General features: G+C 45.4%; 1 protein-coding gene and 1 long non-coding RNA gene across 2 annotated transcripts in view; one reads left to right on the plus strand and one right to left on the minus strand.

The window, feature by feature from the left end:
• The window catches only part of PSMD13 (proteasome 26S subunit, non-ATPase 13), a 10,515-nt gene extending 184 nt beyond the window's left edge, over positions 1-10,331 (plus strand). Inside the window, exons 2-13 of the mRNA XM_010710915.2 lie at positions 1,008-1,090; positions 2,024-2,058; positions 2,137-2,192; positions 2,549-2,592; positions 2,832-2,918; positions 3,495-3,666; positions 4,157-4,236; positions 4,321-4,446; positions 5,006-5,068; positions 7,787-7,867; positions 8,866-8,982; positions 9,516-10,331. Coding sequence (XP_010709217.1) covers positions 1,008-1,090; positions 2,024-2,058; positions 2,137-2,192; positions 2,549-2,592; positions 2,832-2,918; positions 3,495-3,666; positions 4,157-4,236; positions 4,321-4,446; positions 5,006-5,068; positions 7,787-7,867; positions 8,866-8,982; positions 9,516-9,611 — 1,040 coding nt within the window. The 3' untranslated portion in view covers positions 9,612-10,331. The remainder of the gene's footprint in view (positions 1-1,007; positions 1,091-2,023; positions 2,059-2,136; positions 2,193-2,548; positions 2,593-2,831; positions 2,919-3,494; positions 3,667-4,156; positions 4,237-4,320; positions 4,447-5,005; positions 5,069-7,786; positions 7,868-8,865; positions 8,983-9,515) is intronic.
• Positions 10,332-10,919: 588 nt separating this feature from the next.
• On the minus strand, positions 10,920-11,510 carry LOC116216646. The gene is made up of 2 exons (XR_004159806.1): positions 11,408-11,510; positions 10,920-11,115 (listed from the first exon to the last, which is right to left on the minus strand). It is a non-coding gene; the product is annotated as an uncharacterized LOC116216646 (long non-coding RNA).
• Between the last annotated feature and the right edge of the window lie 516 nt (positions 11,511-12,026).

The following is a 12,026-nucleotide window of genomic DNA, read 5'->3' on the forward strand; positions in this document are numbered from 1 at the left end:
AAGAAGTGAGAGCCGGGGGGGGCTCCGCGGGATCGCCCCGAGGTGGCTGCCGGGGTCCTCCTCGGGGTGCTGGGCTCCGGACGGGGCTGGGGGGAGCGGGGGCGGCGGCTCGGTCAGCGCTGCGGTAAGGCGCGGGGGATGGCGGAGGGTGCTTTCCGTGTTCCCCCCGGTGCTGCGGTCGTTCGGCCGGGGAGTCCCGGTTCGGTGTGGTGGGGTCACCGCTGTGTCTCGTTCCTGAACGGCGGGGCTGGTGTCAGTGTGAGCTGGCGGGATGCTCTGCTTGTGCGTGGCCCCGGGTGTTGCGCCGGGGGTAGTGACTGAAAGCTGCACGTGGGGAAAAGTGTCTGGGGGTTAACTGACAGCGGCTGCTGAACGTGAGCAGGCAGCGTGCCCAGGTGGCCGAGAAGGCCAGCGGCTTCCTACCTTGTGTCTGTAGTAGCCTGGCCAGCGGGAGTAGGAGCTGATCGTCCCCTTGTACTCAGTTCTCTTGTGGCCACACCTTGAGTGCTGTGCTCAGTGTTTGGTCCCCCACTACCAGAAGGACATGGAGGCCCTGGAGTGTGTCCAAAGAAGGGCAATGGGGCTGTGAGGGGTTTGGAACACATGCCTTATGGGGAGCGGCTGGGGGAACTGGGATGGTTCAGTCTGGAGCAGAGAAGGCTTGGGGGAAACCTTATCACTCCTAACAACTGCCTGATAGGAGGTTGTGGTGAGGTGGGAATTGGCCTCTTCTCCCAGGTAACAGTGATAGGACTAGAGGTGACAGCCTCAAGTTGCTGATCAGGAGGAGGATCAGGTTGGACATTAGGAAACATTTCTTCTTGGAAGGAGTGGTGATGCAGTGACACAGGCTGCCTGGGGAGGTGGTGCGGTCACAGTCTCTGGGGATGTTTGAGAACTACAGAGATGTGGCACTGGGGGACGTGGCCATTAGGTGTGATGGGGATGGACTGGACTTGATCTCAGAGGTCTTTTCCAATCTTCACAGTTCTGTGATTCTGTGTTTTGAAGGCTCTGGCACCAGCTGACGCTGCAAGTTTTGGACTTTGTGCAGGACCCTTGCTTTGCCCAAGGAGATGGACTCATCAAGGTGAGGTGCTCAGCTATCCCTGAGCCTTTGTTCTCCTTTCTGTGACAAAGATGAGTGATAGTATTTTCCTGCTAACAAAACTAAGTGCTCTGTGACTTATCTCAGGAGAAATACTGAACTAGAGAAACTTATTCTGGGAGGAGTTTGTGAAGCAGGTGTGAGTGTGTGTGGGATTTGGGTAGCTTTTTTGGAAGTGTGCAAAGATTAAACGTGCTGTGTAGCGAGCCTCAAATTAATGTTATTGTGATTTTTGTCCACTCCAGATTTTGGACAGGGGGTGTAGTGGTTGTAGTGGTCTTTTTTTTTCCCCTTTTGTAATAGGGTGGTTTACTGTTGCAAATACAGGATAGTCTGGCTGCAGTGTATATATAGTAGTTACAGAGCATTGTTACAGTAGTTCACCTGTGCTTTGTCAAGTTCTTCCTTTATGAAGATAGGGGCTTACTCATATCCTCTGTGTGTTACAAGTAAGCGTTCCTTCTTTCCTCACTTTCCTTTTCCTTTGTGTCTCTTTTAAAATTCAGTTTCCCATGAGGTAATTGCTTCCTTGATGAAGGGCCACTAGTTTCTAATGTGTGTAAAGGAGTTGGATAACGTGTGCAGGGAGTTTTGAAATGTTCAGGCCTGTGCTATGTGTGCATTGGTAGTAGAAGGCAAGCACCAAGCTGGTCTGCAGAGAGGCATTGTGTTTCAGTATCTGCTAGCTCATAAAGTTCATGAAACGCCCCTTGCAGGTGGGAGGATACTGAATGGATAGAATTATCCCAAAAAAGCAATTTTTGGATCCTGTATTTTGTGTGACATAGCTCTTTTCCTGTATTGGATGCTCCCTACTTTATTGGAAAAATGAATGGGAATACAATGAAGAAGTGAATGTCGTGGATAAAGCAAAACATCTGTTTTCCCTGACTGTTCATATCTTTGTACCCACAGCTTTATGAGAACTTCATCAGCGAGTTTGAACACAGGTGAGTTTATTTGTCTGGAAGTTTTTAGATAACCTACTGCTGACAAGTACTGCTCTGACGATGGGTTCTTCATTCTAGGGTGAATCCCTTGTCCCTTGTAGAGATCATTCTTCATGTAGTCAGGCAGATGACAGGTAAGTGACCTTACTCATTGCTTACAGCGTTTTTAAGGAGTGATGCCCATGAAACTAGGTAGTGGTAACAGCTAAAACTTCAGTGCTGAGCTGTTGTCTTCCTTGCGTATGGAAAAAGGAAAGCACCAACACAAAGAGTTTGAGTAATTAGTGCCGTGTAAGAGCATCAGTACTGTTGCTCAGCTGAGAAATCAGCTAACGTGCAGAAAGCCTGGCCTACAGGTAGTAGCATACTGTCCAAACCTTTAGAAGTTTGGACAGTATGCTATAGGAAAGAATTCTTGAATTTAGGTAAAGCATTTACTCCTAGGTTATTTTAGTGGAATTTCTCAGTTTTTTTGTTGTTGTTGTTGCAGATCCCACTGTGGCCCTTACATTTCTGGAAAAGACTCGAGAAAAGGTATTCTTGAGATCACCCTTCCTAGTTGTTCACCTATGTGAGTGGTAACATGTATTTCATATGCAAAACAGCTGGAAAGACATGTCTATATGTTGAGAGCTATAGTGGAGAATCCTTAGAGTGAACGCCTGTGTTTCAGTGCTAGAGCTTGTTAACAAATGAAGTATAACTGGGTTTAGGTTTCAAGAGCCTGCCTGACTGGAATGGAAACACTCAAGTATGGGTTTCTGTAACTACAGGTAAAAAGCAGTGATGAAGCTGTCATTTTGTGTAAAACGGCCATTGGGGCACTGAAGCTGAACATTGGAGACCTGCAGGTGACAAAGGTGAGGTGGTAACTAGAGTTGTACAAGTACTCAAATAGTTTGGAGCTCAGTGATGCAGTTCAGTAGTGGGTGTGTCTGTGCTTCAGTTGTGAATGAGATGATCATACACATGCAACTCCTAGGACTTCCAGGAAGACCTGCAGTTCTGCTTTCTGTCTCGTAAGCCATAAAAATGTAGGTGTAGTGCTTGTAGCCAATGAATTTTCAGCAAGATTCTGAGAACCATTTTTTAAAGTTTAGGATTTTCCATGCAGTTCTGCTTGAGCCTTTTGCAAGTTCAAATATTTTAAAGGATCATGGTATTAAGTATCTATTAAGTATATATAGATGGAGTTTGGGGTGTTTTTTTTGTGTGTGGTGTTGGTTTTTTTGCTTTTTTCTTTAGAGGAAAAATGCCATTACTTTATTGTTAATACTGTGGTAGCGGCTTTGGCTGTGGTCTCATCTGTTCTTACTACTGAATGGATGTTACCTGCAGAACAGATATGATAACCCTTAACTGTAAACTGGAAGGATAGGGAGTGGATGTATATGAAGCGTACCCTTCTGTAACAGACGAGTTTTCTACTCTGCTAGGAAACCATTGAGGAGGTTGAGGAGATGCTGAACAATCTCCCTGGGGTGACTTCAGTTCATAGCCGCTTCTATGATCTCTCCAGCAAGTACTACCAGACGATTGGGAACCACGCCTCCTACTATAAGGATGCTCTGCGGTTTCTGGGATGCATTGATGTTAAAGATCTGCCAGGTAACTCTTCCTTTGCTTAGCAAAGAGAACCTCAACTTTATTCTCTGTTCTATCACTTCAGGCTAAATAAATGCACTGGTTTTCTCAGCTTTGTTTTGAGTGTATTGTTGGCTTAGGACTTCCCTAGAAAGAAGACAGGGAGGAGTGGGACGGTTGGGAAACACATGAAGAATGAGTAGGATTCTGCTCCTAATGCACTGAGGTGATGAGGCAGGGGATAGTGCTGCTGGCAAGAGGGATAGTTTGTTCTAGTTCCCAAAATCTTCAGTGTAGGTTCAAAAAACAGCCTCTCTTTTTTCTTTTACACTCTTGTGCTTGTTATAAGTTTCTGAATTTCAGTCATGGGAAAGGATAAGGAGAAGAGCTGGAGATGAAGTAATACAGACAGAGAAGAAAGTGAGGGAGCGGCTAATGGGACTTAAGCTGCTGCTCTATGCAAATGTTTATTGACACTTTGGTGTTGTTTGTATGTTTTTTTTTCTTTCTACAGTATCAGAGCAGCAGGAGAGAGCCTTTACCCTGGGGCTGGCAGGGCTCTTGGGAGAAGGTGTTTATAACTTTGGAGAGTTGGTAAGGGATGCTACTTTTCTTTCAGCTGTTGAGTACTAGGAGTTGATTTTATCCTTTTAACAATGTTTTGCATATGTCCTACAGCTCATGCACCCTGTTCTGGAGTCCCTGAGAAGCACTGATCGGCAGTGGCTGATTGATACGCTTTATGCCTTCAACAGTGGTAATGTAGAGACATTTCAGGCTTTGAAGTCAGCATGGGGTCAGCAGGTGAGTGAGCTGATACACTGCTTGATGCCTAGGCTTGATATTTACAGAGGTCACCTAGGAGATTCCAGGTTCTTTAACTTTAGATTTCCTGACTATTTGGGTATAATTTTAATCACAGAACTGCACCTTTCATCTTGGTTGGTTTTGTCAGAAAATACAGGGACTGCAAAGTTAAAGAAAGTAATCATGGTGAGAGGGCACTTGGACAGCATCTGCCTCTTTGCTCCCTTGTTCTCTCCTAGGTGACTGCAGACACCTAACTTCTGTAGTATTATGGACATGACAGTAGTTTGCATATTGACTTGTCTGCTTATACAAGGCTGTGGCTTTTATTAAGAGTCTGCCTACCTTGTGGGGCAGTGTGTTTAACTCAGTTCTCGGGACTTGCTTTATGGAACCATTGCCAAGCAGTGGGTGGCTTGTAGTGGCCTCAGTTTCGTACAAGAGGATTTATGAGGCACCATAAATGGGTCTCTTCGGCTTACTCCTGTGTATAGCATGCTTTGCCAGCAGGGAAGAATAAGTAATAATGGACTTGTTGTGTTTTACCCTCTCACAGCCAGATCTGGCCGCAAATGAAGCGCTTCTGCTGCAGAAGATTCAACTGTTATGTCTTATGGAGGTGAGCTGCTGAACTGAGAACTGTCATGTGGGAAATGTGGGGAATGGAAAGGTGCTGCTCTGACTTCTTTTTGATGGGGTTAGCATCAAAGTCAAGTGCTGCATTCTCTGCTGAGCAGATTCATTTGTATGATTCTGAGAAACTCTGGAGTGTAACTAGCTGGTTGACAGCAAGTTTTGCCTCTAGGTGGTGCCAAGAAGCAAATATTGTGCTTGTTTGTGGTTTCAAGGATTCAAAGGTTTCTCTTTCAGTCAGGGGATGGAGGTGGAGAAGTAAGGAGCAAGCTTTGTATCTAAGGGTAGTATCTGAAATAACTCTTCAGATATGTTCTGGTGTAAGAAAATGTGGTTAAAGTCTTAACCAATTTACGTCCTTTCCCTGGGAGGTAACTCAGTGTTGAAAACATTTTTCTCTGTCACTTGAAAACTTTGGTTTTATTGTTACCAAATAGTGTTTATGTGTAAACCTTGACTCTCAATCTGTTTTCAGTGTTGCATTATCTAAATCATAATGTGTGTTTATACATCTATGTGCACACATTCTGTGTGTGTGTTTTCCACTTCTAGTGTTCTACTGGGAACTGCTTTTACCACCATAGGCATTGTCTTGTGTCAGGGGTTCAACGTGGTCTGACCTGCTTTATTTGGAGATTGTGGTGTTGGTGGGGAAATCTGCTCAGAGCAACGAGGTTTGTGGAGGAGTGAGGAATGCTACTCTTTTCTGCCAGCAGAAATAGAGTTTTCTTTGAAATATTTTGATTAAATATGAAAAAAGGAGTTGGTGCTGCAGGTTGAGATCTCAGCGGGGCAGTGCAATGAAAAGCTGTGTGTGCTGTAGAGGGGGGAAAAAAACAAACAACATAAGAACAACTATCAATCTATCAATATCAAATATATCAATGGTAATAGAAGAACCAAGGAGAATTTCCATCCTTTACTTGATGCAGCAGGGAATGTGACCACTGAGGGTAAGGAGAAAGCTGAGGTCCTCAACACCTTCTTTACATCTGCCTTTGAGAGGCAGATCAGTTATCCTCAGGGCACTTTATGCCTTGATCTGGAAGTCTGGGATGCTACGCAGAATACACCCCCAGCAATTCAGGTGGAGACAGTCAGAGAGCTCCTCCTCCATATGGACTGTCACAAGTCCATGGGACCAGATGGGCTCCACCCTTGGGTGCTGAGGGAGCTGGCAGGGGTGATTGCCGAGCTGCTCTTAGCTGTCTGTCAGCACTCCTGGTTATCTGGAGAGATCCCAGAGGATTGGAGGCTTGCTGATGTGACTCCTCTCTACAAGAAGGGCTGTAAGGAGGATTTGGTGAACTACAGGCCTGTCAGCCTGACCTCGGTACTAAGGAAAGTTATGGAGCAAATCATCTTGGGTGAGATCACACGGCATGTGTGTGGCATCCAGGGGATCAGGCCCAGCCAACACAGGTTCATGAAAGGCAGGTCGTGCTTGACCAACCTCATCTCCTTCTACAACTGGGTGACCAAACTGGTGGACGAGGCAAAGGCAAAGTTGATGTAGTTTACCTAAACTTCAGCAAAGCCTTTGACGTGATCTCTCACAGTATTCTCCCAGGGAAACTGGCTGCCCATGGCCTGGACAGATACACCCTTTGTTGGGTAAGGAACTGGCTAGAGGACTGTGCCCAACAGGTAGTAGTTTAAGGAGTTAAGTCCAGCTGGTGACCTGTTAAAAGTGGTGTCCTCTAGGGGTCAGTAATGGGGCACATCTTGTTTAGTATCTTTATTGATGACCTAGATGAGGGGATTGAGTGTACCTTCAGTAAGTTTGCAGATGACACCAAGTTGGGAAGTGGTGTCAATCTACCTGAGGATAGGGAGGCCCTCCAGAGGGATCTAGATAAGCTGGATCGCTGGGCTGAGGTGAATGAGATGAGGTTCAACAAGGCCAAGTGCTGGGACCTGCACTTTGGCCTCAATAATCCCATGCGGCACCATGGGCTTGGGGATGAGTGGCTGGATGACTGTGAAGAGGAAAGGGACCTGGGGGTGTTGATGCTTGACTGAATGTGAGCTGACAGTGTGCCCAGGTGGCCATGAGGGCCAATGGCATCCTGGCCTGCATTAGAAATAGTGTGGCCAGCAGGAGCAGGGAGGTGATCATCCCCCTGTACTCAGCTATGGTGAGGCTGCCCCTTGAGTATCGTGTTCAGTTTTGGGCCCCTCCCTACAAGAAAGACATTCAGGCCCTGGAGTGTGTCCAGAGAAGGGCAACGAAACTGGTGAGGGGTCTGGAGCACAGACCTTATGAGGGCTGAGGGAGCTGGGATTGTTTCATCTGGAGAAGAGGAGGCTCAGGACAGACCTCACTGCACTCTACAACTTCCTGAAGGGAGGTTGTGATGAGGAGGGGTTTGGCCTCTTGTCCCAGGCAACAAACAGGACCTGGGGAAATGGCCACAAGTTGTACCAGAGGAGGTTGAGATTAGACATAAGGAAAATGTTTTTCTCTCAGTGAGTGGTCAGGCACTGGAATGGCTGCCCAGGGAGGTGGTGGAGTCGCCGTCCCTGGCAGTGTTCAAGGGGTGTCTGGATGAGGAGCTGTGAGATCTGGTTTAGTGCTTTGTGGTAGCAGTGGTAATGGGAGGTTGGTTGGACTAGATGATCTTGTAGGTCCTTTCCAACCTTGTGATTCTATGATTCTGTGAACTGTGGGGCCTTATTTTTTGTTTTCTTTTCTTGAACTCAGATGACTTTCACCCGCCCAGCCAATCACAGACAGCTCACTTTTGAGGAGATTGCTAAGAGTGCCAAAGTCACTGTGAATGAGGTGAGTTCATGTTTTGATGCTGAAGTTTTCAAGTTCTAAAACCTTCTGAACTGGATCCACTCCCTCAGGTGATCTCTAAGTGTGAATCTTCTCCCCTGTTCTTGTGTGTTTGGAGAACTCTGTTAGAAGAAATTGCTCCTGCCTGTTACTAAGTGGATCTGGAAGATTCTTAGGTATCTGTTCCAACCTGTTTTTGCAAGCAGGCCTTTCATTTATATTATCCAGGACTCTGTCAAGCTGTGTTACTGTTTCCAGCAGGGAGAGATTTTTGTCTTGTCACTGGTGTTTAATTTTTCTCACTGTGAAGAATTTATTGTTTATCCAGCTAGAATTCTCTCTGAAACAACTTCTGCCTCTTGTTTCCCCTCTTTTCACTGCATCCATGTGAGAATAGCACCTCTGTATTCTCTGTTGCTGCCCTTTTATATGTTAAAAGGCTATGATGAGGCTTCCCCTGGCCTTCTTTCATCTAGGCTCAGGACTTCATGCTTCTTGTCACTGAGCTAAGAACTGTGTAGTATGATCTATAGAGATCTGTCTTTCTAGTGGCTCTTATTTCCAGCATCTTTGCCTTTCCTACCATTTTGGTGTCATCTGCAAATTTGCAATCCTACTAGTGTTAAAGAGAACTTATTAGTATTAGACCCAGTGAGAATATCATGAGAAACTCGATAATCAGCTGCCTGCTCAACTCTGAGACATTAACCCTGCCTTTGAACTTGCAGGAAGAACCTGCTAAAACTCTCATCTTGTGGTTTCTCTGTATGCTCTAACTAGGTCGTTCAGCAAGGATGTGGTAAAAGTTCTTGTTGAATATTTTGTGAAAAGAAAGATGTGGCTCCTCACCCACTCTACAAATTATTTTATTTAAAGCAGGATGGGTATGAGAGATGCTGCAGGCCTTGATCTTGACCCATTTAAAGGTTTTGTACATCTCTGGGAAAATGAGTGATCCCCTGTTTTCTTGATAATTTTTTCCTTTTTTTTTTTTTTTTAAGGTGGAACTGCTGGTGATGAAGGCTCTCTCAGTAGGCTTGGTAAAGGGCAGTATTGATGAAGTGGATAAGAGGGTGCACATGACGTGGGTGCAGCCACGTGTGTTGGATTTACAACAGGTAATGACCAGCTGGAATACTGTGGCAGTATTGATGTATTTTCTTGTGCCTTAGTTGACCTCGAAGCTGAAATAAGAACTGCTAAAGGTCACTGAGAATGGATTTTTATTGCTCCTTGAAGGTGTGCAGGGAACTCTGAGTATATCAGCTTTTCTTCCATTATTTACATTGCCTTTAACTGTTTCCTTGCATATATGGTGCATCTGTATGTCTTTTCCAGTAACTGCTTATAGATCTGTGAGGAGATAGACTGATAGAAACACTTTCCTTTGAAAAACCACCCGAACCACCAGAAAACTTCAGTGAGGTCACTGTTTTCCAGGATGTGGCTCCTTCAAACAGAAATGCGTAGAAGAATTGAGCTGCAGCTGGTGATCTTGTCTTGGGAAGAGAGTAGTTCAGGGTGATAGACAGAAGGTGCTGAGTTTCTCAAGTTCCCCTTCATAACAAATGTTTTGAGAAGTTGGAGATCTGAAGTATTTTGCCGTTTGTAGGGATTGGAGCAGTCAAGTTACTGTGGGTTTGTCTTCCAGATCAAAGGAATGAAAGATCGCCTGGAGTTCTGGTGCACAGATGTGAGAAGCATGGAGATGTTGGTGGAGCATCAAGCCCATGACATCCTGACATAGAGGACCTTGCACTATCCTGGGAGAGGAATTTCTACTGCTACTGATGCTAGCAGCACTCAGACCACTGACTCTGTACTGAATTATATTGAAGGGGGGTGGGTGGGCAAAGGGGAGAGCAGCTTTACGACACGTGTTCGGAGGAGTAAGTGGCCTTTTGCTGTGTAACCCTTTGGTGCTTGGAGTCAAGATTTCCCTATGCGCTAACATTAGTGGCACTGACCATGGGAGCTCCCATCCTGCTCTCGAACAAAGAGGTCAAAGGCTCCGTGGTGGCTGATTTATCAGCCCTGCTGTCAAACTGTGGGAGGATGTGAATACTCATTGCATGTCACGGGAGTGGAGGCTATTTGCCCGCTAAGGGGGTAGCAGAAGCTCCTCTATAAAATGTGCTAGAGAGGTGCCTGACCATTGTATGTGGTATTAGTGGTGTTGGCCTTAGGAGGGCATGACCTTCCCTGGTACCCTCTCCCTCCCTGCCCTGCAGCAGCCTGAAGGCAGCTTTATCAAAATCATTTCTACTGCCCTCTTTCTCCACAGTCCCTCCTCTTCATTTGCAGTAGAGGGAGTGTTTACTCCATCAAAGGGTTTTTTCCAGGATTACCATTCAGTGGATTTGGTTTTATATACTTCTGGGGGTGGTTGTCTTTTACGAACACTTTGTGCTAAAGTGAATTGCAGCAGTATTGCTGGAATAAACTACTCTGCCTTCCCTTTTCTGTAGTTCTGTAGTGTTTCTTTTGTAGTTGGGTCTCTGGACTGATTACAAATATGCTTCCTTTAGAGTTTTGTATTTAAAAAAAATCAACAACAAAATAACCTTTTTCCCAGAGCAGTGCAGCTTAAATTAGTCTGCTGATCACCAGCAGCATATAATTCACTTAGTATGTATAACTTTAGTACGCACATACTTTATTTTCAAGTTTTTTTTCTTTCTGGGAATCTGCGATGCCTTTTTTCAAGGAAGTATCACTGCAAAGGTCTGAGGAAGGCCAGAGATGACACCGTGGTTTTGGGGTTTAGTTTGGTGATTTTTTTTTTTTTTTTTAACAACAACTTTTAAAACTTCCCATAATTTAATTGTTTTACTTTGCTGTTGCGGATGTGTTTATAAGGACAGAAGATGATTGTGCACATCAAGAATGCGAACCAAGTTTGAAAGGCGGCTGTGTTCAAGTAATCTTTTTGGATGCATAGTACTTGATAATACGTGGTACAATAATTGAACAGTGGTGTAATAGCAAGATTTGTAAGAGTAATTTTAAACTGAACGGGGCCATGTTAGTGTAACTGGGTACACTAATGTTTTTGTTTTTTTTTTAAGTGCTGCTGCAGCCATGGGTAGTTCTTGTTTCAGTGCTAACCTGATTGCTGCTGTGATTCAGGTGCCTTATGTAGCATTTTGATTCTCTGATTATTAAATATGCTGCGTCACCAGTACAGAAATGTTGATCCTTATGATGCTTTCTCAAGGTTGCTGTCTTGACTCTGGTTTTAATGCCAGCAACTGGAAAAAGAAAGAATGGGCTGATGCTATGCTGCTGTGTTGGTGCTAAGATGTCTTGAACAAGGAAGAATTAAGCTTTGAAAACACAACAAAACCAAAATTGTCGAAACCTGCATCTGGTTGTGCCCCACCCTTCTCCCTCTAATCAGATTTGTTCCAAATTTCCTCTTGGTTCAGAGTGACTCAGTTCTGAATGCCTGCCCTTCCTTCCCTAGTCCATTGACTGTTATGTTTTGCTCTACCCTGCTAGCTCAGCTGTCAGATTGTGTGGCACCAGAAAAAGAGAACAAACCTATTTTCCTGCAATGGAGCACATGGTCCAAGAAAAACCAGCAGAGCCAGATGTTTCATGCCAACATGAGTTTTAATGAACATGCTCTGAGGGTTCTTCTCAGTTCTTCTCCTCAGTCTGCTCTGCTCCTGTAGTGCTTCACGTTGGCCAGGACCCAGGCTGCAGGTCCCAGCAGGCACGTGAACATCACAGCCATCGCAATGGCTTGCTCCTGCCAGCAGGAAAGGGAAGAGAGGGATTAGTAAGGAGACTGCACGTGTGGGATTTTCAGGATGATGGTACACTAGTACAGTGTCTAATGCAATCTGTTGCACTTCTCCTTGCTCTTTCTGGGCTCAGATGAATGCCTCTTGGGGCTGTGGGAGGAAGTTTGGGTAAGCCCTGCAGCTCCCTCCAGCAGCAGCTCATGCTGGCCACTCTCTGAGTTGGATCCTATTGCTCTGTCTTTCTCAGTCACATTGGCTGGGGAATCAGAGCGACTGGTGGCTGTCAATCAGCAGTGGGACCCAGGCCTGGGCTCATAGCATTGCCGAATCAGCTGTGCTTGACTTTCAGATGACTTTGAGAAGGGAAGAGCGGCCTGCAGAGGACTCTACCATTCCTGGCACATAAAGGCAGC

The sequence above is a fragment of the Meleagris gallopavo genome, chromosome 5, assembly GCF_000146605.3.
Source record: "Meleagris gallopavo isolate NT-WF06-2002-E0010 breed Aviagen turkey brand Nicholas breeding stock chromosome 5, Turkey_5.1, whole genome shotgun sequence".
Lineage (NCBI taxonomy): Eukaryota > Metazoa > Chordata > Aves > Galliformes > Phasianidae > Meleagris > Meleagris gallopavo.